Here is a 15,190-nt window from a genome sequence, read left to right as displayed (position 1 = left end):
AAAAAGGAAGGCTTTCCAATCACCCTTCTCAGTGGTTGTAGCAGCCTCATCCTCCACCTTCCAAAATGTGTTGGATAACATTTTCTCACTTGATACAATAATCACTTAGGGAAGGTCCTAGAGGGAAAAGAGAATGGCCCCGTGCCTGTTCATTAATGTGTGGCAGAGACAATGTCTGTCCTTTTATCGTGGCTGTCAGGCACTGCAGAGTAATTTTGGTACCCAAGGATGCCAACACAAGTGGGCATTGTAGGTAAATGAACAAGAAAAGGGGTGGGGAGGACAGCACTCTATTAGCTTATTGCATTACTTCAAAAATGATTTATTTTTTAATTAAAGGAGTTTGGGAGATTGCTAGGTCTTTATGCTCCCCCCCTTCTGTCATCCAGATTTTATGCTGCCACTTTTAAAACGCAATTTATGTATGCAGTTGGAATTAAACTTGATCCTTCTAATTTTCTCAAGTGCTGTTTCTCTCGTATCTGAATCTTTGTAGGATGAAGCTACAGCCACGACTGATTTCTGTGCTAGTGACTGCATCTTTTGATTCAGAGATCCTGTACTCTGAAGCCAGTAATGATTCACTCTCACAGCAGTGGTGTGAGCAGTCTCAGCTTTTATATGCCATCTGTGTGAGGGAGCTGAATCTGCAGAAACGGGACCCTGTGCACATGGCTTCTCCTCTGCTCATGGATGAAAATATTAAAGCAAATCCGTATGGTCCATGAGATGTTTTCTGTATCAGGAAGGGAGTAAAGCTGCCTGTCAAACCAAGCTGTTCTCCCTGATGAAAGGGGGCTGTTTTTAAACACTCCTTTCCATAGCATTTTGCACGCCAGCCATGTGTGCTCTCTCATCTGACATCTCATTGAGATCCTTGGCTCCGGTACTGCAGGAGGGAAGTGTGTTCTGGGAAGGAAGGAAATTATCTCTCAATACGTACACAAACACATGTGCACACACACACACTAAAATCAATCTAAAAGAATTGATTTTTAATTTTTTTTTATTTTTTTTTTTAGAAGTGAGAAAAAAAAAATTAATCTGGTTGAGCCAGACTTAAATGCTTCCCTTTTGTTTGGATTTTCTATTTTCTCATGAAGATATTAGAAAGAAAGGCTCTGAGTTATTATTAGATACAAAGGTAGAGATAGAGGGCAAAATGTTCATTTACAATTCCTACAGCAGACCATTCAAGCTAAAAGGCAATTGATGAGCAGCTTGAAAATATAGATTCATCCACTAAGCTTAGAGAGTATTTCCAAAGGTTTCTGTTGGTCCGGGGATCTCACCCTTGTACAACAGTAAAACCCACTGGATGGAGGAAGCATAAAACAAGTGGGTTGTTGTTTTGGGGTTTTTTTTAGTTAATGAAAGGAGTCGCCTTGCAGGGAGAAGCTTGGAAACATGAACTGATATAAAGTAATGAATTTATATAAATGCACTGCTTTTGAAGGAAGCAACTGGACTTCAGCTCTGTGCCAGGAGACAGGGAAGCATAAAGGTTATCCACAGAGACACATTCTTTGTGTTTTAGGAAACCAAATCAGTGAATCCCTGATAATGGGACACCATTATAACCCCTACTTCACCACCATGATCTTAGGGCAATACTGCAGGAAGCAGATTGAGCATGTTGGGCAGGACAGCCCATGGCATTAGAGTGTGCTGCTGCAGCAGAAATCCAATGCTATAAAGGTTTTCTAGCCCTTCCCTAAGATGCAGTGGTGATTATCACTTCCTTTGAGAGAATCACAGAGATGGGCAAGGACCTCTGGAAATCACTGTGGTCCTGTCCTTGTTCAAGCAGGGCCACCTAAAGCCACTTGCCATGAACCATGTGCAGATGGCTTTTGAGTATCTCCAGGGATGGAGACTCCACAACCTCCCTGGGCAGCTTGTGCCAGTGCTGGGCCACCTTCACAGTAAAGAAATTATTTCCTGATGGTCAGAGGGAAGCTCTGTTTCAGTGTGTGTTGCTGTGATGTTTTCTGAAAAATCCCTTTGCCAGGATTTTTTCTCCTGGGAAGCTGAGAAGCTTCAGCTTCTCCCTGTTTTACTGCTTTGGAATGTGGTCTGGAGATTGTTTATCCAGCATGTGAATTGTTTTTTCTTAATCACCAATCATGGTCCAGCTGTGGCAAGGCTCTGAGTCAGTCACAAGTTTTTATTGTTGATTGTTATTAAACCTTCTGATGTATCGTTTTCTCTAGAGTTTAGTATAGTTTTAGTATAGCATTCTATAATATCATATCACATCATATCATATCATAACATAATATCATATCATATATCATATCATATCATAATAAATCAACCTTCTGAGAACATAGAGAGATTAATCTCTTCCCTGGTCCTGGAGACTCTCGTAGACACCACAAGTGTGTGCACATTGATCCTGCCACTGGGCAGCACTGAGTCAAAGAGCCTGGCTCTGTTCTCTTTGCACCCTCCCTTCAGGCATTGCTGAGATTCCCTGGAGTCTTCCCCAGTCCGAGCAGTGCCAGTGCTCACATCCTGTCCTCATGGGAGAGATGCTCCAGTCCTTTAATCTTCCTCATGACCCTGTGTTGGAGTCTCTCCAGTGTGTCCCTGTCTCTCTTGTAATGAGGAGCTACAACTGGACACAGCACTCCAGGACTCCTCAACAGTGTTCTAATTGTAAAAAAAAAAAAAAAAAAAGGAAATTTTGGAACAGGGGCTGTTCCAACTGGGACACCAACACTGCTTTTGGATAGCTTCAGCTTGAACACTGAAGGGTTTTTCTGTGCTCTTTTTGCTAAACCTCTTGTATCTGATGCTGCTGCATTTGGGCATCTTTGGTTGAGGAGAGGTTTTCATCTGAGTACCTCAGTTTTGCTGGTCTGACCTCTGGAATAAATGTTCCTTTCTGAACTTTTTTATTCTTTGGCAATAACTTTAGTTTGTTTTTTATCCAGTGGCTGCATTGAGGCTTGTTCAGTTTGCCAGGCTAAAGGGCATCACAAGAACATGCATCATTTTGTACTTTTTGTCCAAGGCAACAAAATAAAACTAAGTTAAAAAAAAAAAATCCCTTTGGTGTAATTTTTTTTTTTTTCTGTGAAAACACCTGAAGCATAAAAATAGTGTCTTTCCTTGAAGAGGGGGTATTATTAATGTAAATCCAATGCAGAGGAATAATATGATGTATGTCAAAAGGCAACCATCCAAGGAGGAGCAGGAGTGATGGAAATGCCTCATGGGCATATGAGATTGTGGGGATAGGTATTCACACAAAGGATGCTTTCTTACAGGTGCCCAGGGCTTTCTCTTATCTCTGAACATGAACCCGTAGTGAAATAGAAATGTTCCTGTATTAATAGTGCATTGGAGATAACCCTCATCTGAAAAATACAGTAATACTGCACAACTGGGAACCCTTTCAGAGCAGGGAATTGGACTGGCAATTTCATAGTGTGTTGGTAATGAAACATTTTGGTTCTGTATAAGCAAATGGGCAAGGTTAATGGACACATTACTCTGGCTGTCATTGTCCCAGCAGTAACCAATTTAGAGGCTTTATATTTTCTGCTGTCCCAGTAAGGGAAAGAAAAGTAGAAAATTAAAAATAGAAATCCCAGAGTGATTTAAAGTGCAAAGAGTGAACAAGCTTGTAGTACTCCAGTATAATTTTAAAATCCCTCTTTTCCTTATGATCTGGATTATAATTTATGCATTACATTGCGAATTCTGCCAATGTCTGTCCTGCTCCAAAATCTTACCTCCACACAGAAGGATTTATTCTGGCTGTAACACAGGAACATGAGCCTCCAGCCCTGGATCTCTCTAGCTGTTGTTTGTATTGATGGTTCCTGTTTGTATTTCCCTTCACTTCGCGCGGTTGATTTGCAGAACCATGAGAAATGGTCTATGGCTTTGGCCTTCAAGGGAGGAGGTCAAAAAAACATCTTCTGGTGCATGTGTATAGATCATAATTGTTTTTTTTTCATGGCTCTTTCAACAGCTCTGGACAGATATCAGGCCCTCATGAGCTGTTTTTTCTCAAGCAGGTGCACAACAGCACAGCATTGGCTTTTCTCTCCCAGAATTAACTGTCCCACGCTCCTGATTTCATTGAGGTTACTTTTTTCTTATTGAGCCTCCTGTCAAGATTAATGCTGTTTCTGAAGCAGGTGTCCAGCCTAATGAGGACTCATTTCCTTGATTTGCAGACATCCTGGTTGATGGCAAGGTCTGTGACTGCGACGTCGTGGTGACCTGCCAGGTGGGGGATCCTGTCCCCTTGCAGGTGAAGTTGACCAACTGGAGCAAGCACAGCGTGGGGCCCTTTGCCCTGACCATGATGCCCTACCAGGATTACCAGAATGGGGTGCACAACTACGAGCTGCAGGATGCCATCACCTTCGTGGGGTCCAACACCTTCCACATCGACACCGTGAGTAGTTTGGTCACAAGTGTCAGGATTTTTAGTGATGTGCATTTGAAAGGGGCTTCGCTACTCTATTGTGCATTTCAAAGCAGATTAATTTTTGGGAAGCCCCATGATTATGGCAGCTATTGCTAACAGGGCTGCTGCATTCATTTGGAATGGTCTCTCTGAAATGGTTTAAGACTGCAATTTCCTACCATGTAAACCACTAGTAAATTATCAGAGGCTGCAATTTCTGGTCACTCCAGATCTGGCTGAAGGTGAACGGGTAACCCTAGATTGAATGTTCAATACCATATTGCCAGTCCCTTGAGCCACCTAGCACAGCCTGCAGTAATAGATTTTAAATAACTTTTTTTTTCTCTTTAGTCCATAAGAAACATTCCCCAGGCTGAGCCAAGGAACTCAGCAAATCAATTCTAGTCAGGTCCTGAGGAAACACAACAGACTGCAAAAAGAAAATGCTAAGCATTAATGGCCAATCTGATGAGCTGGTTCATTTCCTGGATGCTTAGCATACTGTTATAAAACCATAAAAAATGCATAAAATGAGGAAAAAAAAAAGAGCCCCTTTTTAAAACAATTGAGATTATGATTTTTCTCTCAATTTCTCTAGAAAATTCAAGTCTAGGAGCATTTTGCTTCTAAGGCAAGACACTGAAAATATAGATAACGCTACTCTCTCTCACATCCTTCCCTCCCAAAAATACGACAACAAAATACCTGGAATGAAAATTTGCAGGCAATGCTGCAGAATGGAATGAGCAGCATTTCCTTTACCTCATGAAATAAACATGAAGAATGGGGTGAGTGTTTGGGACTGTGCTTAGGACCTTTGTTTAGGTCAGCTCTTCAGATTGGTAATAAAATGTACCTGTCAAAATTAAATATATAAGTGAACTTTAGTTAGAAAGAAATTAAAGGTTAATCACAGAGATAGTCACCATGCATATTTTTCAATTACGCATCACAGAAGAAAATTTTTCTAAAAGCTAATGAGCATGAAATATACCATCAGCTTGCTTTTTAATGGGGGCTAACTGCATTCTTGTAGCTGAATAATTTAAATATGCCAACAGAAATCATCCAGGGATGGCTTTCTTTGACTCTGGTTCTGACAAAGTGGAGTTTTTAATCAGAGTGGTGGTGTTTGGATGCCCAGCTGCCAAAGGGCCTGACCCTCCAGGCTAATGAGGGAAAAGGGAGATGTCAGTGTGATGTATTCTTACCTTCTGATTGAGTCTCCTACGGGGCAAAAAGTCAGGAGGTCACATCTCTGGTGCCTGCCCAGGCAGCCTTCTCATACGTTACGGTCCCTGCCTTTGCCCCATTGCTCAGTATTTTGACATTTCTCCTGTAAACACAATCCCCAAGAAGTTAAAAATAGAATTGTTTTCTGCTGCTTGTCCTCCTTTCCACACAAAAAGGTGAAATGAACAAAAATGTCGGCTCTTGGACAAGAAATACATTTCACTGTGAGTGGTGTTGATGCTACACAGGCGCCTAGGGAAAGTGCTTGGTCACCTTCTTTGGGGTGTAGAGCCCTGATTGTGGAAGAAAGTCCTTTATGTGTGCCAGAAGCCCTTTCTTCCCTCATAATAACTAATTTAGGAATAGAAAATAGATTTCAGAAAGTCACACCTGTTTGGGAGGGATGAGGGGAAGCCCTGGTTTGTGCTTTTGATGCTTCAAGGAAGAACAACCATGCTCAGCATTGTGCTTATGCTCTGAGTTTGGCCAAAAGTCAGACAAGCACTGGTTAAAAAACCAAAGAAGCTCATGGCTGGGTGAGATGAAAGACAACCAGAGTTTCTCTTTTTTGTAAACAAAAGTTGAGATACTGTACCAGATTCCCTGCTGGTTTTCAACTCAGTGCTGCTGTATGGAAGCTGTTAAAAATGTCCCCATCATTTTTTTAACCCAAGGTCATGGGCACTTGACTATTTTTCATGTTTAGTGGAAGTGGCTTGAGGTGCTGCCCTTTCCCAGCTGCTTGTGAAAGAAGCTCCCCTCTCCCCCTGCAGGCCCATCAGGACAGACACTGTGAGAACTTGTTTTTGTGCAAAGTTGTCCAGTTTAGCAAAAACCCCATTGGTCAGCAGTTTAAGTTAATTGGGCTGACTTCACACTGACACAGGCACAAGGATGCTGACATGATTTATTGCAGGGCTGAGCTAGGTGGGAGGAAGGATGGAGAATCAAGTCTGGTTTGGTGTATCACTGGTGCGTGGTCAAGAACGAGTGGGAGCATCAGGTATTGCAGCAAGGGCAGATACTCCTCACACCCTGAAAATTCACTCTGTTGTCATGCAGAATCTTCATTATTGGTACAAAAAAACCCCCAGCAGATCCCTCTGCCTTCCTAAATCTTAAGTCTCATGCTCAAAAATTCACTGTTATTTTTGATTCCAGAATAAAAAGTCTCAAAGAAATTTCTGCTGCTACCTGGAAGACAAGGGACATATATGGGAATTTTCAGGATGCACATGCTGCTTTGCAGTGTGCATATAAATTGTTGAAAGAATAAAAGTTACACAATTTTGTATTTCCCTTTCTTGTGGCTTGAAGTCCAAGTTAGGAGATTTATCTTGGAAGTAATGTAATGATGCTTTTTCACCTCTTTGTGCTTTTACCTCAGTTCATTGCAGCAACCTGGGTTTGTGTCACAAAGTCTCTGCTGGATATGGTACTTCAAAAAGCAAAGTCTTTTGTGGAAAATTTTGAAGGATATTGAGTTATTTCCATGCATTTTAAATTAAGTAAAGTCTGCATTTTTAAGCACAACTTCTAATTTGGCTAACCTTACTTTTCTCTGTTTTTGACAGAAAAAGTGACTTTCTCCATCATGACTTAAATATTTGACATTTTTTATTCAGTGGGTGATTTTGAAACATGAGTTAACATAGTGGAACTTACAGATTAAAATACAGTGTATTTATTTATTTTTTTAATCTTGCTTCATAACATAAAGTTTAACTTTTGCCCTATTATTAAATTTTCTTAGTTCTTACCTCTGTTTTTTGTTGAATAATTAGTTGATCAGACAGAGTTGCTTTTTTGCCAAATTAAAACCAAAAATATTGCCTTCTGTGGAGAATCTTGTAAGTCTCAGCAATTAATCCTCTCTTGTTGTCCCTGCTTGTGCCATTACTTATCCTCAAGCAGGATGTTTTTCCTGTGTGCGTTATCACACACAAACTCAAGTGATTGGTAGTGGGAGATGAGGAGAAATTCATTAGTAGATGGTCATTTTGAATCAGCTCAGAAGCCACGGTGAACATTTGCTCACTTCTGGCAGGTCCTCTGTGGCCCATCTGGAACAAATTATTTTTCTTGGCACTGTTTTATTCACACTGTAAACTCTTTGGGGCAGTGAGCAGTAGCTGGCACCAGCCCTAATCTCCAACTGAGCTCCCTAAGTACTACAGCAGTATAAATAAGTAGTAATTAGTTCTAAGCAATCGCAGTCCCACATGGTAGCCTAAATCAGGGAAGGATTAGGATGCAACTAGAAACTTAATTTTTCTTCTATCTTGGTGGAACAAAGGAGTAATGTGGACTTTTTTCCCCTGATTTTCGATCATTATTTTCTGAGGTAAAAGCTGCTCATTTTTGTTTCCATGAATGGTGGAATTTTAATAAAATCCCATTTTAACTCTGCCCTGGCTCAGGAATGTCAGTATCCTGATGAATGATTCAACAGACACAGGCACAGACTGGGGCAGTGGCACCAGCAGAGCTGTATGCTGCTGGACTGGAGGACAACACGAATTTGGTCTGGGTCAGGCACGAGTTGTGTTCCTCGTAGCTGAGCTGGGTCAGGCACTGCAGGCTGACACTGGGGTGGTGTGTCCTTCCAGCTACAGAGGTGACCACCTGAACAGGCCACTCTGAGTGGCTGAGCAAGTCATCAGAGCTTAGGCAGTTTAGGGAACATTTTGCCTCATTCTGCATTTGATCAGGTGAATCCTTGTGTTGAACAGCTGGCTTAGATGTGGAGATCCACTTTACACATGTTTGGGTGGATTCAGTTCCAGACTGAGACACCTGAATGAGGAGGGGTTACCAGGGGTCCATGGAGGTGTGGTCTGCAGCAGGTAGAACCTGGCTCATTAACACAGGGCTGAGATTCAGTTGCCTAAAAGTAGATGTTTGCCACCATACAGGTGCTATGGGTATCCTACCAAATAGCCAGGTAGCCACCAGATGCTGCCAGAAATCCTGTAAGACATCCTGGGCATCTTCCCAGTCCTGTGCAGGTGTCTCTGTGCCTTAGCCCATCCCATTACCTGTGTTTAGGCAACTCTATTCTGGCTCTGCTCCCTAGGGAGACCATTCTGTGTCTGCTCCACTGTCTCATTGACTAGGTATCCTCCTTTTACAATAGGAGCTTGGATACCTTGGACTCCTAAATGTAGGTTTAACCTCAAAATTAGTCCTGTGCCTGGTGTAGCAGCTGGGCTGGATGTGACCTTCTACTGACCTGACTGCTGCAGCTGAATGTCTGATCTTTTGGGGATGTTCGTAGGCAGCCCCACTGAATACTCAGCCTTACTTTCCAAAGCTGGTTGCTGTTTTGAAGGAAAAATCTTATAACTCCTGCAGAGCCACTTGTACTTGAGCAAGGCGAAGGTTTCAAGCTCAGTTTGCTTCCCTGTTTCTTCTCCAAAACACAAGTGTTGATACAGTGGTGGTGGCACAACAGATGTGGGTAGAGCCCAAACCATGAGTGTGATGTCTGGTGTTGATGCTGATGGGCCTGGAGCCACCCTCCTGCTTGCCAAGGGCTCTGAGCTGTGCTGCTACAGACATTCCTTCCTGGTGCAGCCACATTAGGAAAAATGGACCAGGAGCTTGAAGCAGCTAAGGGTGCCGAGGAGGCTTCTTTTGCTCTTTGCCTGCACCCACTGCTGGCATTAGTGCCTGCCTCTGGAGGAAAGTCCACACCTCACCTCCAGTGAGGCAGAAATCAGGCAGGCAGCCCTGGGAGAAGGGGAAGGGAGCAGGAGGGGACAGGGCTGGATGTTGTTCTGGGTGTCCAGACGCAGTGCCAGAGGGCAGGGGCTTGTACCCAGTGAGGAGGGGAGATACCAAGGACGGGCTCAGGGCTGCTCTCATCCCTCACGTGGATGACACGATGCTGATACAAGTTTGCTGTAGGTCAGCAGAAATGCTCAACACCAAAACCAAAGGGAGCCTGGGGATGTGGCTGCTTGTGAACAGACAGGCCCTTTTTCAGGAGCTGCAATTCAGAGTCATAGAAGCACAGAATGCTTTGGGTTGGAAGGGAACTTAAAGCTCATCTCATCCCAGCAGGGACACCTTCCCCTATCCCAGGTTGCTCCAAGTGCCACCCAACCTGGCCTTAAACACTTCCAGGGATGGGGCATTCATAGATTCCCTGGGCAGCCTGTGCCAGGGCCTCACCACCCTCACACTAAAGAATTTTTCCATATATGTATCCTAAATTTCCCCTCTGTAAATTTGATCTCCTTACTCTTTGACCTATCACTACAGATCCTGATGGAGAGCCTTTTCCAGCTTCTCTGTAGCTCCTTCAAATACTGGAAGGTGCTGTGAGGCCTCCACTCAACCTTCTCTTCTCCAGGCTGAACAACCCCAACTTTCTCAGCCTCTCTTCATAGAAAAGCTGCTCCAGTACCTTCAGCACCTTTGTGGCCCCTCTCTGGACTTCTTCCAGTTTAGGGAGGTCCAACAAAGCAGACTGATAGCCCAGGGGACGATACAGGATGATGTCTCCTGGCTAAAGAACCCAGCAGTGATAGTCCAAAACCAAAGAACTAGAACAGGAGAAAATGGAAACAGCTCATTCCCTTCCCTCCTGAAAGCCACAGAGGATCTGCCTCGTGGAAGGTGGCTGGAAGTTTTCAGCTGTCTGAAATATTCTGGAGTTCCCTGCACCCTTGAAACCTTCTGTTGATCATTGGCCTTCCCCCTCTTCCCCACCAAGATCTTCCCATCATCCCTGTTCTGGTCTTCCTAAGCAGTGGCAAGTTGTCCTTGAGCAAACGGTGTCCATGAGCACTTCCCCAGTTCACACCCCATTGTTCATGTCCCAGTTTGCCATATAATGAATTTTTTTGTAGTGGGGAACAGCCCTGATCATCTGTCTCAGAGCCTCAGCCTTTAATGGGACTCTTCCACTGGGATGAAGTTGCCTTTTTACAATTTTTGGAAAAATTCCGTCCAGTGGAATGGCTCTGTGTTGATTTGGTGTTTTGCATTTGCTGTAACTCAGTTCTAGGCATCCTGAAACTGGATTTAACATCTTGTGGAAGCAGATACTAATTCAAACATTATCACATGCTGAACAGTGGTGGGAGTGTTAAAGTTAGAAATTACTGAAGTGTCTTGCTGAAATGATGGACTGAGATATATTATTTGTTGTGAAGATATGGATTGTAGATGGATTTGTGATGAAGGAAGATACATAAATGTAGAAACAGTGTGAACTCTGTATATTTAATTTGGACAAGTAAAATCAGGATGGCTACTGTTTCTGGGAAGTTTCTTGCTATACTTCATTATTGTAATGATAGTCATCTAAGTTCCTGATTAGAATTTGCAGCGAGATTGTGTCTCAGTAACAAGTGAAAATGAACTTACTTATTGCTAAGCTGTTAAATGGTGTTTAAACCATTTATTTAACATTAATTCAGAGACATGATTTAGAACTTTAATAGAGATGTTGGTAAATGCAGTCTAAGGAGAGATTTAGAGTGATCTCTACCTTAAACAAATTCGGGTTTGGAATCAATGATTCCTAAAGGTTCATATTCTGTTTTGAGCTGTGGCACAGATTTACTGCTTGAGTGAATAACAGGATTAATTTTTTAAAGTAACATTTTTACTAGAATAGGGATGAGATGTTTACTCCTTTTTGTATGAAAGCATTATTAAGATGTGAATCTGGAGTACTCTGAGACTCTTTGAAGGAGCTAATGAATTGCAAACTGCAATTAATTTGCTTTGCTGATGGTTTATTTGTTCTGATTTTTGTATTCTCTTTGCCAGGTAAAGCCAACCAAAGACTCTGTGTACTTTGGAGCACTTCTCTTCCTCTACACGGGCGATTTCTACCTGAACATCAAATTCCATGAAGACAACTGCAGCAGGGATCTGCCTCTGTCCTGGCTCTGCCTTCCCAGTGTCCACATCCGTGCCATAGAGCCCGTGGCCCCAGCTAAGCTGTAAAGGCACTGTGTGCTACTTGACCACCCACAGCACACAGCAGTGCTTGGCACATCCTCTGCTTGACCCCAGCTTGTTTCTGTCCAACCCCAGGACACAGTCTCTACTTTGGAGGAACAGCTGGACACTTTCTGGATTGGCTGATAGTCATTTGGACAGCTGCTTTAGCTAATTTCAGAGGGAGAGAGAGGAGAGAGAGAGATTATAACTACGATGAAGTTTTCCTCTGTTTTCAGAAAGCCTTTGAAACTATTTGCATTATACTTCAATATACTCCATTGATATCAGTAGTTTGAAAGAGTCTTGAGGGCTGAATTTTGGAATGTGTTTGAAGGTCTTAAATTCTGTTTAAATAATCCTGTTTGATCATTTTTCAGTGAGATTTGTGTATCTGTATGAAATTCCTCCTGGTTTATGCTGGACCCATGGCATGTTCCCTTGGGATATAGATCTCCATTAGATTTGTTCACTGGCTTGCTCTTGTTCATTTGTTTGCTGAGAATTTGGTGTCTTTGGTAGTAAATGGCAGTAGTGGTGCTTTTTAGTGTGTACTGAAAGTAAGAACAGCCTCCAAGTTATTCTCTCCCTCCTCTGAGCCCAGTGCCACTTGCTCCTGGTAAAGTCACTGCCTTTTGTTTGGCACATCTATGAACTAGAAAGGAGAGAGGGTGAGGAAGAGCAAAAGAGTTTTTGTCCTTGAGAGAATAAATAAGCCAACTTTTGGGCTGCCTAGGGCTTGGCTGTGAATTTAGGCTTTCACAGTTCTGTTCTGCACAGTCACAGTCACTTGAAACGTTTGCAGACTCTTAAAGATCCACCAGAATTAATCAGATGATCATTAATATAACTTTTCATGAGCTTTTGCAAACTCTTTTTACCAGATTTTTCATACTAATATACTGCTTTTTAAATGTGTCTGGTTTTTTTTGGGTTTTTTTTTTTTTTTTTTTTTTTTTTCTTCTTAAAGTTTGGGGTTTTTTTAAGTTTAATTATTAGGCAGTTAAGGCCATGGAATTCCTGAGTGTGAGAGTAGTTGTTGAATGTACTGATAATTTAGCCTATTTTTCAGAATAATGTTTTTGTATAGTGAGACATGTTTTTACCCCATGTAAAGCAGGGAGATGTCTTGGTTGTATGATTAATACATTATTTCGTGGACCATATGTTTAAAACCTATCTCAGTCTTTTCTTAAATGCACAGTTAAAGTTGGTGGTAGTATGCTTTTGGGGGTAGATACACCGAGATGTGGCAGGGGCACTCCAGTTAGCTCTACATGATCTAAATCTGCATGCACAACCTCTTTACAGATTCTTTGTTTCTTTAGAATTCATGCAAACATGGGCCCCCACTGAACGCCTGGCCTGACCCTTCCTGCTCAGTTCTGGCTCTCTGCATCATGCCCGGGGTACTTTTAGATGTGATTGGTGTTTCCCACAGGAAAGACAAAGCTCCAAACCCCTTTCATTGCATGCTTGCAAGGGACTGTTCATCCTAAATATATTCCCAACCTGAGGGAAGTGTGGCTGTAACATGGTAGCTGCATTTCCAGTGTATGCAGGATATTATCTCTAAAAACCTGTATTGTGGCAATGTTATCAATGTTTGTGCTTGAGCTGTGGCTCTGGACTCAGCCTTGAAAGTGGAAGTTTTCAGTCTTGACCTGATGAAAATCTGAGCCCAACTGAGGATTTATTTGCAATGATTCCCTGCTCTATCAGGTGCCAGTGAGGTCCAGTAACAAAACTGTTCCTTAGACTGGCACTGGCTCTGGGCCTGAGACACGCCTGGAAAGAGGGTCCAGCAGCTGAGTTGAGCCTGCTTGCCTGTATGGTGCAGCTTGGCTGACCAGATTGTGCCACAAGGCTGAATTCTCTGTCACTGGATAGGCAACACCCAGAAAAATAAGATCCAAGGAGAGCAGGAACTAAACCAGTACACCTTCTCTAAAAGCTTGGTTTTGACATGAGTGTCTGTACTATGTTTCAGTAAAATCCAAATTGGGTTTTATTCAGCATTCCCAGAAGATAATCTGCAGATTCTAGGAATACAACTAAGGCTTTATAAAGACCACATTAAAGTAAAAATATTGTAAAGTAGAGGCTGTTGCAGTCAGGATGCTTCAATTTACCCAGCTAAGGGACTGTTCTCTAATTAATTTTTGACAGTGTTCTCTGAGAAGAAAGGGTCTTGTTCTGTGGAGCCTGTCCTAGGATGCAACATTCCTGTGCCTTTTACTTATAAAGGATCCTTATCTAGAGCCCACTGAAGCTGTTGGAATGGGAACAGGTTTTATTATAACACAAGCTGGCTGCATATTTTGTAGGTATCCAATATGCCATTATAAATCTGCCATATGTGCACATAAATATAAGTTCTTTTGTGTGAGCTGACCCTTAAAGGTCTATCTGTTCATTATATAGCAAACTACTCTGTCCCTTGTCAACTTGGACACTTAGTTGCTTTTGGTATTTATGATATCTTCCCCAATTTTCTCAGACTTCTACTTGTCTAGGTGAGGGAGACTAAACACAAGAAGTTCTTTCTTCTGGAGAGAATTTTTAACTTGTCCAGAAGGAAAAAATTTAAGTGTTAGTGTAATTTGGAGAGGGGTTGAGGGAAAGGTGATTAAAGTCACTGGGGTTGCTGTTAGGATTGGTACTGCTTGAAAGAAGGATAATACTTTTCTTATCTGCTTTCCTTTCTTGGTACTGAAAACTTCTTTTTCTTTCTCTGAAACACCCACCAATTATTTTGAACACGATGAGCTGAACTGTTCATTGTAAATCTGATACGAACCAGTGGTTGCAATAAATTATTCCTAATTTAAATGGTCATTGCTGAGAGCAGATGTTGATCCCATATATGAATGCACTGGAGAAGCATAAGTTATGTAACTTTAGCTGAATAAATACTTGTGGCTTGTTATTTACACCTCTGCCAGTCTCTTTCGTCTGTAGTTCTTGGTTGTGTTCTTGTGTGGTTTTGCTGATAATAATGCTTATCTCTTCATTCTGGATTGTGTCTCTGAAAGAATGTGTTGGGCCCTGGAACTGGAATTTCAGCTCCATTCAGACTTTCTCTTCCTAGATGGACTCAGAGGTGGTGAACCCTGTCTGCTCTGCAGTGTGGCTCCTGTGTCAGTGCCTATTCACTGGCAGCTGAGGAGAGGGAGAGGCACTCACATGAAAGGCAACAAATGGCCAGAAGTTGTGTCCAGGGAGGTTTAGGTTGGATATTAGGAAAAGGTTCTTCACCCAGAGGGTGGCTGGGTGCTGGAAAAGGCTCTCCAGCGAAGGGGTCACAGCCCAGAACCTGACAGAGCTCAAGAAGTGTTTGAACAATGCTCTCAGGCACAGGGGGGGACTCTTGGGGATGGTCCTGTGAAGGGGTGGGAGTTGGATTTGCTGATTCTTGTGGATCCCTTCCAACTTGGCTTAATCTGTGACTCTGTGAAATGCCTCAGTGTCCCAGTACTGATGTTGGGGGTGATGAGGCCCTGGCACAGGTTGCCCAGAGAAGTGATGGCTGTCCCACCCCTGGAAACAGTCAAGGTTGGGTTGGACAGG

General features: G+C 42.6%; 1 protein-coding gene across 2 annotated transcripts in view; it reads left to right on the top strand.

The window, feature by feature from the left end:
* The window catches only part of TRAPPC9 (trafficking protein particle complex subunit 9), a 431,865-nt gene extending 419,341 nt beyond the window's left edge, over positions 1 to 12,524 (top strand). For both annotated transcript variants that reach the window (XM_041420836.1, XM_041420834.1), the window contains 2 exons: positions 4,194 to 4,417; positions 11,447 to 12,524. In XM_041420836.1, the coding sequence (XP_041276770.1) occupies positions 4,194 to 4,417; positions 11,447 to 11,626 (404 nt within the window). In that variant the 3' untranslated portion in view covers positions 11,627 to 12,524. The remainder of the gene's footprint in view (positions 1 to 4,193; positions 4,418 to 11,446) is intronic.
* Positions 12,525 to 15,190: the final 2,666 nt, after the last annotated feature.

This window comes from Onychostruthus taczanowskii, unplaced genomic scaffold (assembly GCF_017590055.1).
Source record: "Onychostruthus taczanowskii isolate IOZ18803 unplaced genomic scaffold, ASM1759005v1 scaffold66, whole genome shotgun sequence".
NCBI classification, from domain to species: Eukaryota; Metazoa; Chordata; class Aves; order Passeriformes; family Passeridae; genus Onychostruthus; species Onychostruthus taczanowskii.
Note: the sequence above shows the minus strand (reverse complement) of the source record. Positions and strands in the feature narration are given on the sequence as shown.